The sequence below is a fragment of the Carcharhinus amblyrhynchos genome, chromosome 9 (assembly GCF_965287045.1).
Source record: "Carcharhinus amblyrhynchos chromosome 9, sCarAmb.v2.hapA, whole genome shotgun sequence".
Classification (NCBI taxonomy): Eukaryota; Metazoa; Chordata; class Chondrichthyes; order Carcharhiniformes; family Carcharhinidae; genus Carcharhinus; species Carcharhinus amblyrhynchos.
The window spans coordinates 57,339,418-57,353,163 of NC_137332.1; the positions used below are offsets into that span (position 1 = coordinate 57,339,418).

The following is a 13,746-nucleotide window of genomic DNA, read 5'->3' on the forward strand; positions in this document are numbered from 1 at the left end:
CATCCACACCCCCACTCCACCAAGTCCAGTTTCCAGGTGTCACAGACAATAAAAATTGCAGCCAAATTATCTGTTCACTAGCAAAATCTAAAGAATTGCTTTACAGCATAAAGCAGATAACATGAGAGCTATAGATCACTAAGAGATATCACTATATATCAGTAACTGTGTGTATATTGCAAACTGAAACATTTAGGATATGTGACAAATTCAATTTTTCTTTTAAGAAACCAAATGTTTCATTGTCACATCAAGGAAGTATAGAAAAAAATAGAATGAAACTAGATACTCAAAATAGTTCTACTGGAGAACCCAAATAAATAAATGTGGCTTAAAATTGCACTATACAATATTAGCCTTGATGCTTTGGAAAGGAAAGCATCTTTCATGATCTCAGGCTATCTCAAAGGACTTGTAAAACATAATCACAGTTGTAATGTAGGGAAACACAGCAGTCAATTTGCATATGGCAAAGTCTACAAATTATGTAACTAAACAGAATCTGTTCTTTAACATTGTCGAGGGAATAAATGCTCAAGCTTCTGAAGTGCTGTTTGAAGCTGATATCTTCTAATTACTACATCAATGCTGACACCTTGAAACTGTTTATTATATCCACTTAACGCCATTTCAAGTACCAGATATTAATATCTGCAAGAACTAGGAGACTGAAAGCAAGAAATAAATTAGTTTCTTCCTTTACCTTCCATTTTACAATAAAACTGCAACTAAAACTCTGCTTCATTAATCCTTGCATGCACTAGGTCTGTTTATCACTCCTACCTTTGCTGATGTAGATTGATGCCTTATGCCCTAACACTTAACTTCCATAAGTTCATAAACCTCAATTCTTGAATACTTCCTTCATATTGACATCAGCCTTTTGCACATTCTAAATCTCTTCAGCTGCTCAAATTCTTATTAATTACTTATTAAATCTCTCTCTTCATCTTTAAAACATTTATCAAAACTAACATATTTAACAGTCACATGCTTCACTGGGTCACTGTCTGTGCAGAGTTTGCACGTTCTCCCAGGTGTCTGCGTGGGTTTCCTCCAGTGTCCTCCCACAGTCCAAAAGATGTGCTGGTTAGATGCATTGGCCATGCTAAATTCACCTTCAGTGTACCCGAACAGGTGCTGGAATGTGGCAACTAGGGGATTTTCACAATAACTTCATTGCAGTGTTAATGTAAGCCTACTTGTGACACTAATAAAAGAAACTTAAACCTCTATTCATGGATCCTTTTCTGACTGATCCTCCATTTGTTGTACATCCATCTATGGTGCGTGTTGAAGCATTCTTTGAGTTAGAAAAGCTACTTCAACAGGAATGCTTATTTTAATTTATTACCTAGTTCATTCAAAAATCCAACTCACATGAAACTTAAAGGTTCATCAGAATGGAAATATCCTTATCGTCACTATGTTCGGTCACTTGCCTTTCCATGAAAATATAATCTCAGCTTTTTCACTCTTCTCTATCCCATGCAGTTCACTGTGCTAAACTTCACCTTTCCAATCCAGTCACTGGGCACTCTCAAATTTCCCAATATAAAGTCATTCTTTTCACCATCAGTCCAACTAGATGACAGAGCTGATCTTCTCAATCTCACACCCAACCAGTTCACAAAGGCGCTACACAAACCCTTTCCTACCCACTTCAGAGGCATTCTTCACTGTTCTAGTTATTCCAACAAATTTGCCCCCATTCACCAAGGGTATCAACTCCTTCCTGCTCCTTTGTTTGAGGATTCAATGCTGTGTACACGAATTCTGATGATATAAATCTATCAGATCAGGAATTTGCATCCAGGATTACATTCTTGCGTAAAGCAGCAGGAAGAAGTCAAGATAACATTGTGAAGGCCAATTAGTCCAAACCTGCCTCATTCCACATGCTGCAGCCAGCTCACACCATTAATTCAATTTCTTCCCCCCATCTGTATGCAATCACATAGAAGCAAACAAGTAAGAAAAAAATCTAAGTATCACTGAACATAGGATGCCATCTGTCGTGGGAGAACTACAGAGATGTTGGTCAAAGTTAATGACCTCCTAGTTCTAATATGGCTCAGAGTTTGTCACTTGAGTCACCCCAGACTAAAATTTTGCCAAATTTACTGTTAAAGTTGTTAATGATTCCTGCTATTGTTTTGATCCAGGACAATATGAACTTTTACCTACTACATCCATCCCAATATTACATATGACTATACAATTAAAAAACACAAGAAGTTACCTCAGCAACCTTGCTAAGCAATTCATCCATGACAGCCAAGGTGTGTGGGAGAACACCACCATAATCTGATCTCGAGCTGAAAGCTTGTAACAGGTTTTGGGACTCTTGCAACATCCAGGTAAGAGTAAGTTGATTATACTCTGGTCTCTTATCTAGATGTTAAAAAGACATATTAGATTACAAGGCAACAAAACAGACACTCCTTTAAAGCAAATGTTAGTCCTGGGGGATGATTGTAGGGAGAAGCAGAACAGCAAGCAGATATACATATGACATTGTGGAAATCAATGAGCTCTATAAAATGTTTCACCTATTATAGAAGTTCCTGGTAGATTTCAATTAGACCACCAGGACTGTGGCTATTACCCTATTTAGATGGGGTGCACTGAACTCCAGGTGAAACTTACGTAGTAAGTTTGAAGACATTTTGTCCTATTCATAGAATCATAGAACCCTACAGTGCAGAAAGAGGCCCCTCAGCCCATCAAATCTGCACCAAACACAATCCCACCCAGGCCCTACCCCCACATCCTTACATATTATACCCATTAATCCCTCTAACCTATGCATCCCTGGACACTAAGGGGCAATTTCTTGGCGTGGCCAATCAACCTAACCCGCACATCTTTGGACTGTGGGAGGAAACCAGAGTACCCGGAGGAAACCCACGCAGACACAAGGAGAATGTGCAAACTCCACACAGGCAGTGACCCAAGCCAGGAATCGAACCCAGGACCCTGGAGCTGTGAAGCAGCAGTGCTAACCACTGTGCTACCGTGCCGCCCCATTATTAGTTGTAAGACCAAATTGCAAAGAAAACTATTCTACCAAGCCTATGCAATGCACAAAAGAACAATGGTAATCTTAAAATGTTAGTTCAGTAGCCTTTTTCCCCTCAACATCTGAGTAACACTTTCACAAAAGCAACTAACAAATGATCAAACATCTTCAGATGTAATGCGATTAAATAAAAATGTGCATTTATAACTAGAAAAATATTTATTGCTATATTTTTCATGATGACACTTACATAAATGCCTATGAACTAAAAGTAAAACAAATTGGACGGGAATGGAGATTTAAGTATTTCCTACTTGTGGCTTTAATTTTTCAACTGCCATTGTAAATAGACTAACATTGAATATTAACAAAATGCTGCAGTTTAATGTTCAATTATACCTTGTAAAACTCAGTAAACTAGACTGATTGCATTCTTGGTTGTATTTTTGATGGCCAGATGAGCTTACAGCTACACATCAATGCCGTCACGAAAGTTACTTATTTCCAACCAAATATTAACACCCGACTTCGCCCCTTCCTCAGCTTATTTGCTGAAGTAACTCTCACTCATGTTACCTCCAAATAGATCGGACAATACTCCTAGTGGGTCATGCACATTGCACCCTCCATAAACCTGTCAGAAGTTCAAAACAAGGTTGCCCTTGTTTTGCATCAAATCCTGTTCACTCATCATCCCTATGCCTTCTAACTTACACTGGCTCCCAGTCAAGCATTGCCTCAATTTTAAAATTGTTTAAAGCCTCTCCAGGGTTTATTTCTATAACTTGCTCCAGTCCTATAATCTTTAGCGATATCTAATTCTTCTGTGCATCTCTGGCCAATTTCTCCACAATTAGTGCCGTGCTTTCAACTGCCAAGTCCAAAGCTTTGGATTTTTCTCCCTAAATCCCTCGTTACACTGGACAAAAGGTTAGAAAGATCTTGATGCAAACACAAATAAATGAGTCACATCAGACTACATCTTCACTCTGATTAGATTTACAGAATCCATCTTGAACTCTAATATTCAGGGACAGTAAGGGGTACATGTAAACTAATAGAGGAACTGTGGTCAGACACACCACACCCAAAACAAGCGAGAGGCCACAAAGTAAATTGTATGGCTTTCTCAACAACCCATCCAGATGCTTGTTACACTGTGACCTAACCAGTCTCACTGAAATTCTGTCTTTATCACAAAGATTTGCAATCTCTACACCAGAAGAACTCGCCTTGGAACTGTCTCCCAAACTTCATTTCCACTCGATGTCTTCAACAATGATTCATCTCTAGGTTTTCAATCTCTCCTGATGTTTCTTTCCCCTGGATTTCTGACTGAAGCTTCACCTTCGAAGTACACTTTCAGATATTCGGCCACGCCAAACAGAACACCACTGCTCTGGTCCACAGTAAGGAGTTACCAATCTTCAGCTCCCTCCTCAAATCTTCTGGCTTTCTTAAGCTCACTTTACTTTGAGTTTGCTCCCTGCAACCTTGTCCCTACCTGAGAACTAACCGCTTTGCAGCTTACTTATTAGGACCTGTTTCAGATTCTAGTGTTTGTCCCTTAATTTCCTTCTGGGCCCTTTTTAGGCCCCACTCCCTGATTTGGGAGCTTCATGGGACACCTTCTATGGAGTGGCACTCTCTGACCTCCAGTTTCACTTTAGTTTTTCTCTTCCTTCTGCACAAACACAGTCAATTTCTGAGCTGAAGAAATCAAAAAATGAACAGTGCATGTGTGCAAGACTATTTCCCAGCCTGAAGACATGCAAATCAACAAACTGTGCATGTGCAACCATTCTATGTCCAGTACATGTGCAGAAATCCTGAGCCTCACTGGGAATTGGAGCTTCCAACCTTTGACTATGGGTTAAAGCTAGTTTTTTTTTTGCCTTCTCTTGGGGATTCATCACTATGGCACTGTTGACAAAACTTCCATAACTTTGCTGATCTTGAAGAGTTAACTGATGGGATGGTAACTGGTCACATTGTGTACATGCTACATTTTAAAGATGAAACAAACATGAGCAATTTTCCACACTGTTGGGTTGTAGCGGAAAAGGTCGTCTACGGGCACAAGTTAGTTCTGGAGCACAAGTCGTCAGTACTACAGCCAAGATGTTGTCAGACTCCACAACAATTGCTGTTTTCAGTGCCTTCTGCTATTTCTCGATACCATATGGAGTGAATCAAAGTGGTTGAAGACAGGCATCTTAGGAAGGAGCTGAAATGGATCATTCACTCTGCACTCCTGGTTGAAAATGGCTACAAATGCTTCCCCTTGTCTATTGCACCTAACATGTTATCATTAAGGATGGGGATGTTTTTGGAGTCTCCTCCTCCCGTTAGTCATTTAATTGTTCACAACTGGACATGGCAGGACTCTAGGACTTTGATTCGATCCATTGTTTGTGTGCTCACTAAGTTCTATCTATCTGCTGGTCAGTATACATGTGATTGTGTTGTATCTTCACCAGCTTGGCATCTCATTTTAATGTGCTGCTCCTGAATGCTTTCCTGCACTCCTCATTGAACCAGGGTTGGTGGGTAGCATGGTGGTACAGTGATTAGTACTGCTACCTCACAGCGCCAGGGACCCAGGTTCAATTCCAGCCTTGGGTGGCTGTGTGTATGTGTGTGTGTGTGTGTATGTGGAATTTGCATGTTCGCCCCATGTCTGCATGGGTTTCCTCCAGGTGTTCTGGTTTCCTTCCACAGTCCAAAGATGTGTGGGTTAAGTGGATTGGTCATGGTGAAATGCCCCTTAGTGTCAGTAGATTAGCAGGGCAAATATGTAGGGTTACAGGGATAGGGCTTGGGTGGGCTCAATGGGCCAGATGGCCTCCTTCTGCACTCTCGAGATTCTATGATTCTGTGGATTCTAGGTCACCAAGCTTGGTGGCAATGGTAGATTCAGGGTTATGCCAAGCCACAGTTACAGATTGTGACTGAATACAACTGTGCTACATGGATGCTCAGTTTTGAACTGCCAGATCTGATTCAAACCTATCTTGAGGTGGTAGTACCACATGATACAATGAAGGGTATCCTCAGTGTGAAGATGAAACTTTGCCTTCACAAAGATTGTTCAGTGGTCATGCCTACTAATGCTGTCATAGAAAGATGCATCTCTGGTAGGTAGGCAAATTTGTCCCTCTCGTTGGTTCTCTCTTTGCCCGCCACTGGCCCAATCTGGCAGATACGTTCTTCAGAATCCAACCAGCTTAAATCAGCAGTGGTGCAGGAGCCACTTTCAATGATAGGTTCTACTGAAATCTTCCAAACTGAATGCATTCTGCATTCTTGCTACCCTCAGGGCTCCTTCCAAATAGTGTCGAACAAGGTAATGTTTAATCAATGGACGGAGGGCCACAGGTGATAATTAACAGGGGGTTTACTTGTTCATGTTTTACGTGATACCACAAGACTCCGTACTGTTCAGAATCAATGTTGAGAATTGCCAGGACTATTCCCTCCTGATTGTATACCACTAATGTCACCTCTGGTGGGTCAGAGCACACCCAGGGATGGTGATACTTTCTGATGTAGAGATGCCGGCGTTGGACTGGAGTAAACATAGTAAGAAGTCTCACAACACAAGGTTAGAGTCCAACCAGTTTATTTGATAGTAATCTCACAAGCTTTTGGAAACGGTGTTCCTTTGTCTTCCTGATGAAGGAACACCGTTTCCAAAAGCTTGTGAGATTACTATCAAATAAACTGATTGGACTCTAACCTTGTGTTGTGGTACTCTGAGACGTGGCTGTAAGAAATAATTCAGTGTGTATGACTATGTTGCTTGACTAATGTGTAGAACATTTCCATTTGGCAAAAGTCCCCAGATGTTAGTGAAGAGAACTTTGACTAGGCAGGATATGCTATTGTCATTGTTGGTGCTTAGGCTTATGCTGGTTTTGCTTTTATCCAACTTTTCTCTTGCCAGTTGGTACAATTGAACAGCTTGTTAGGCCATTTCAGTGAGTAATTAAGAGTCAGTCATATTGCTGTGTGTTTGGAGTCACATATAGGAAAACTGGGTAATAATGACAGATGTCCTCTTCTGAAAGACATTAGTGAACAGGTGGCTTCTTACAACAATCCTGTAATTTCAGATCATGGGACTAGCATTTTATTTCTGGTTTATTAATTAATTGAATTCAAATTGCCCTAGTTGCTGTGGGATTTCAATTCATGAGTTTGAGAGCCTTAATCCAAGCACGTGGATTACTAGTCCAGTAACATTATCACTATGCTACTGTTCCCATAATGAAAATAATCAAAGAAGTGCAATGTGAAATTTCTTTTAACATTTAGAAATTCCCACTATAATTTCAGCTGAATATATTAAAAAGCAGAAACATATATTCTAAAATTAAGTGACATGACAAAGTGGAAAAATGCTGAACAATTCAGAACAATCAGGCACTATTTTACAATTACAGCTAGACCATTTAGGAGTGAAATCATGAAGCATATTTTCTTTACAAATAGGGTAACAGAAATGTTTAACCTGCCCCTCGGGTGTCCGTGACCACTGAGTGACCGGTCATGGGCATTCAGCCTCTGATCTTCGGGTAAGCATTCTCCAAGGCAGCCTTCACGACACATGGCAGCACAGAGTTGTTGAGCAGAAACTGATAGCCAAGTTCCGCACATGAGGATGGCCTCAACTGGGATCTTGGGTTCATGTCACACTGTCTGTAACACCCATGCCTAGGCATGCAAACTCTCACTAACTGTCCTGGCTGGAGACAATACACATCTCTTTAACCTGTGCTTAACCCTCTCTCCACTCACATTGTCTGTGCCTTTAAGACTTGATTACCTATAAAGACTCACATTCCAACCATTATTTTGTAAATTGAGTTTGTGTCTTTATATGCCCTGTTTGTGAACAGAACTCCTTCTCACCTGAAGGGGCAGTGCTCTGAAAGCTATTGGCTTGTGCTACTAAATAAACCTGTTGGACTTTAACCTGGTGTTGTGAGACTTCTTACTGTGTTTACCCCAGTCCAACACCGGCATCTCCACACTATATTGGATAGCCATTAGTAGTCTTTTCCCCTGGTTTCTTAGCTATGACTAATGAGCGAGGACTCATCTTTCATTCCCTCGCCCTGCAGTATAAATATCTCCCACTTTCTGTGCCTTTTAGTAATGACAAAGGGTCATCTGGATTCAAAACGACAGTTCTTTTCTTTCCTTAAAAATGCTGCCAGATCTGCTGGAATTTTCCAGCATTTTTTCCTAGTCCTTGTTTAAAATAACACCTGCCAGATGGAGGATCAGGTGCACGCAAAGGTGTTAAAATGCTCCATTGCACCAACCACTTATCAGGGATTGTCAGTAAAGATCAAGCTCTTTTCGCATTGTAAGTAATAAGGGAGCCATTTAAAACTTGCCAGGAATCAGGTTTCCAGGGGAACAAACTTTAAGCAACGTTGGAGGCATGAGAATGCCTTTCCTTGCTTGCAAACCCTAAAATTGTTTTTGAAAATCATTAACTTGAAAGCACTTTTAAAAAGTTAAATAAGTAGAAATGTAAGAAATGTATTTGGGAGTTACACACAAGTCTTTTTAAAAAAATGTATAAACAACATAGATATGTCTTTGAGATTAACAACTACCGTACACACAAACCAATTTTGAGAATATTTGTTAAGGGTATCAGCTGAACCCAAACTGCAGCCAGACAATTTCTGCTGAACACATTTGCTTTCTATAACTTTAATTCCTCTCTCCATTACTGTGTGCTCACTTTGGATTAAAAGCAATCCTATGCATCATAATTTACTTAATATAAAAATGATGACTGAAAGTGGTGATTTCAATCATTATTAGGGCTCCTGATACCAGACAGCCTATGCCAAACAATAATGCAAAGCCCAAAGTTTTTTTTAAAAGTTTATTTATTAATGTCAAAAGTAGGCTGACATTAACACTGTTACTATGAAAATCCCCTAGTCGCCACACTTCAGCGCCTGTTTATTAAATTGAGGGAAAGTTTAGCATGGCCAATGCACCTACCCAGCACATCTTTCCACTGGAGCATCCGGTGACATGCAGACACAGGGAGAACATGCATATTCCACCCAAGCCAGGAATCGAAGCTGGGTCCCTGGCGCTGAGAGGCAGCAGTACTAACCACTGTGTTACCATGCGCTTAAGCACGTCACTGAGGCTGGAACCAAAACAATTATCAATTGCTTAGACTTTCGGGATCAGTAGAACTCCCCACAGCCCCCTGTATCCTGTTACCAAACTTATGAACTTGCATATGAACCAACCATTGCCCATAGTAACAGGGTGCACTTGTAGAACAGGAATCAATATCCCATTTGAGTTTAGCTCCAGAACTTGTAAGTCAGCCCTGCAAGTAAATGTTATTTTCAGTTAAGAAACTAACTCTAAGATTAAGCACCCATCCAAAGTCATGTTCCCTTGTACACAAAGCAAAAACTAAACCCAACTAAGTGTGAGCCTATTAAACGTGGCAACACTGAGCCTCATTCTTCTACCATCAAATTGCGACTGATCCAACCCACACTAAAAAATACAAACCATCTGTCATATTGCCAAAACTCAGGACTATCATCGCACTGCCCTGATCTACTCTTACCAGTGCTAACATCTTGCTGTGTACCCTATACTTTACAAACAGGAATAAAATTGGTAGAACCAGTAAAGATATACATCAAAAAGAACGTTGCTTTATCATGGAATAATTGCAAATTCAATCTCAGACAAAAAGACAGAAATATAGGAGACAGATCAACTGACCACCAGTTATCGCAAAGCCTTGAGCTACCTGATATCTATTTCAGTTAGTCACTTTCTGAAATCAAGAATATTGAATCAAAACTAAATTCTATTGCTGATATTTAGAATTCGGCAGAACAAGGGCTCAAATTCAGATATCATTCTGTAACTGAAAGAATGTCAATGTCATCTTCTAGTAGAGTGATCCAGGTACAAGTTTGCGCAGCTGTGTAAAGTGTTAATATTTTAGATAGTTGCTTATTAATAATTTATCAACCTCATCAACAATTAGGAATTGTCCTGGTGGGGGAGGGGAGTAAGTGGGGTCTCTTTGAGATTGTGACGAGTCCAAAATTACCAGTTGGATGTTTGCTCCTGAGGAGAGGATTTTTGGCTTTGCCTGCTGAAGGGATGGTCCATTCTCACTGAAAGTCAGTGGACTTTGGTTGGGTCACCAAATCCGTAATGGATGATCCTGCCACAATGGGCTAGCAAATCCCGGTCTCTGTCCCACAGACCTGAGTTCTTCCAGCTATTTTTATTATACATGTTGCTTTTGTATTAAATTATCTTACACTGGAAACTTAAGATTATGATTCCTTTTTAGTGATTGATCTACCTGTGGCACATTTCATGATGTGTATTTGATTTAAGGAGTGTTATTTTCCTTATTCCTACTTCAATAATGTAGTACTTCACATTTTTTGATTCTGAACAGTTTCTCACTGACCTATTCATTCTTCTAAACTATCTTTGTCCTTTGGAACCTTTATTTGCCACCTTCCTCATTTGACATCAGTGAGAAATTTCAACACTGCTTCATAATTCCTGGGTACAAATCATTTTTGTATAAACTGATGTTGTGAAACATCAATTAGGCAACGTTAAACCTGCTGCTTGGGTGGCAACAGAAAGTACAGTTTTGAAATACAGAATTCCCACCTGTAGGTGGTTTACTAGATAAAGCTTAGTAAAGTTGATGGCAGATTCAACAAGTTGCAGGATTGGTTGTAGAACTGGTGTCAACAGCCTGGAGGTTACCATTGACCAGAAACTGAACTGGACTAGCCATGTAAGTACTGTGGCTACAAGAGCAGGCCAGAGGCTTGGAATTCTGTGGAGGGTAACTCACCTCCTGACTCCCCAAACCCTGTACACCATCTACAAGGCACAAATCAGACATGTAACGAAATACTCTCCAATTGCCTGGGTGAGTGCAGCTCCAACGACACTCATGAAACTCAACACCATCCAAGACAAAACAGTCCACTGGACCCCATTTACCACAACAAAATTCATTACCTTCACCAGCGATGCACACTGGCAGCAGCGTATACCATCTACAAGGAGCACTACAGCAACACACCAAAACTGTGCAACGATATCTTCCAAACTCTCAACTGCTCCCACTTAGTGGAATAAGGACAGTACCCTGTACTGCATGCAACAAGTGAGAAGGGGAAGGAGGAGGAAGATCAACAACAAAGGCCATAGGAGTGCTACCAGAATCCATCAGGCACAGTAGAGTGATGTCTGAGAATGAAAAAGGTGAGAGAGCCTGCTCACCAAATGCCTTTACACTCTGAATAGAATGTATAAGCCAATAGTCATTCTTTTTGGCATTTTTGAGGAAAAGTGCATGAGCAGTGCTACACTCAATAAGGCAGGTCGCTAGTAATCTTTACTGCTGCAAACACACAATACTGTAGAAGCAAAACCTGCTGATGGTGGGAATCTGGAAAAAAAAACATTTCTGGAAAAACTCACGTCTGGCAACATTAATAGAGAAAGAAATAGGGCTAATATTTTGAGTCCAATATGACTCTACCTTGTAACAACAGGCAGGATTGTCAAGGAGTCACACCACTGCCTGCGAAGATGGCCATTGCAATTTCTCTCTTTCTCTGAATTAATCTGGACTGCTTCAGGGGACAGCAGTTGCATTTCAAATTATCCACAAAAGAATTTCTGCACCAACTGATAACATGAGAAATGAGAGAACTTTGGGACAGGCAATGGCAATTCCTAGAATGCACTGTAATACTAGCAACATTCATGTTGCTGTCAAGCTATCATGAAATCAACGCAGAGCTTTGTTAATCATGAGGGATATTACCAATCAATATCCAGCAAATACATAATCACATTAAGAGAATCTCAGGTCTGTACCTGTTGCTCAAGCTAGCTGCAAAGATTCATTCATCCTGCAGCAGTTGATGCTTCTCCATATTTCACAATGACAGATTCACAAAAGATCTGCACATACACATTTCTCAGTTGGAGTTACAGGACATTGATCAAACTCAAAACCATTGTTTGTTTTTTCCTCTTCTCTAATCTGATGCTGAGGTATTCTTACTTCAACCATTGCAACTCAACAACAAATTCTTCTTCATGAAAACTGCGATATTAATCTGTGTATTTACTGTAAATTATATTGGCACAAGGTATTAATTTTATTTTACATTTTGTTTAAGTGATCTTATCTCCTCTAAGGCAATTAACTGAGGGTACTTTCATTCATCATATTTACTCCATAATTGACTATGACCTTGCTAAAGATGGATCAGAGTTGACTTCATGCAACAAAACGAAATAGTCAGGTAACATTCTCATCTGAATTAGCAAAAATAGAAAGTCTGTTTAAACATTTGATAATTATGAATATACAACATTTTAAAAATATTTTAAATGGAATTGCACAACAGAAAATTTACTCCTGCAGAAGAATTTACATGATCAGTTAACAGACCTCCATATGTAATCGAATGAATAACGTGTTCAAAGTGCCTTTCATGGCCATAGAATATTCAAAATTACATTAATGCAGAGGGATAGAAATTATTACACAAAGCTTATTCCCTTTCCAGTTTCATATCAAAAAAAGGTTGGAAATGGGTAGTCACAGTGACTACAGAGGTCATGTGATCTTCGTTTCAAGTTTCGGCAAATGTCGGGAACCACGTGACTTTGGAACTGGAGAGCAGGTTTTAAAACCCGCAGTTGCAGTCTGGACAGTAGGGCATGTTAGTTTTGATAGTACTACTGTCTTGTAAATGTTCCTTTTTCCCCTGTAAATGAGCAGTTGCCACTACACCATCTGGTTGGACACCAAGTGTCTGTTATTACATTAGCAAAGCACTTTCCACTCCAATTCAAACAGGTATCAATCATCGTGCTGGTTTTTGGGTAAGCTCAAACCATTAGATGTGAAAGAAGAAGATTGGGTTCAATACATCGAATGTATGCTTTTTTTTAAGAGGGGAGGGAGAATTAGAGGATTATCTTGCTAACAGCTTGCAGCACCCGGACAGATAGTGTAATAAGATGTTTGACCTATCCAGACCTCCTGACTCAAAAATCAATCACCCACCCGGTGAGGAACCATTATCACCCAAAGCCCTCTATGATTCTCCAAAGATACAAATTTAATTCAACAGGAGGGCCCCTGAATAATCCACTGTGGATGACATAGGCAGATTAAGGAAACAGACAGGACATTGCAAGCTTGGCACATCCAAGCTTGCAATGATTACATTAAGGGATAGGCTGTTATGTAGGATAAATAACACACTTATCCAAAATAAATTGCTAATGGAGTTAGAGCTAGACTTAAAGGTTGTGGAAATAGCTTTGTCCATGGAAAGCACAAAAAGAGGTGCTCTAGAATTGCAAGGTCTACCAGCTAGGGGGAGGGGCTGTGACTATCTGTTGCAGCAGCACCTGAGTACCTATTCAAGGATAGGAAGGCAGGCTGAAGTAGAAAACTGGGATAAGAACATAAGGAATAGGAGCAAGAGTAGGCCAACTAGCCCTTCGAGCCTGCCCCGCCATTCAATAAGATCATGGCTGATCTGACATGGCTCAGTTCCACATTCCCCCCCCTCTCCCCATAACCCTTAATCCCCTCGCTTATCAAAAACCCATCAACCCGCGTCTTAAAAATATTTAGCGAGGTAGCC

General features: G+C 40.3%; 1 protein-coding gene across 2 annotated transcripts in view; it reads right to left on the reverse strand.

Annotated features, from left to right (window-relative positions):
* Positions 1 to 13,746, reverse strand: part of swt1 (SWT1 RNA endoribonuclease homolog) — a 102,642-nt gene that overhangs the window by 36,023 nt on the left and 52,873 nt on the right. For both annotated transcript variants that reach the window (XM_080195737.1, XM_080195738.1), the window contains exon 14: positions 2,243 to 2,394. In XM_080195737.1, the coding sequence (XP_080051863.1) occupies positions 2,243 to 2,394 (152 nt within the window). The remainder of the gene's footprint in view (positions 1 to 2,242; positions 2,395 to 13,746) is intronic.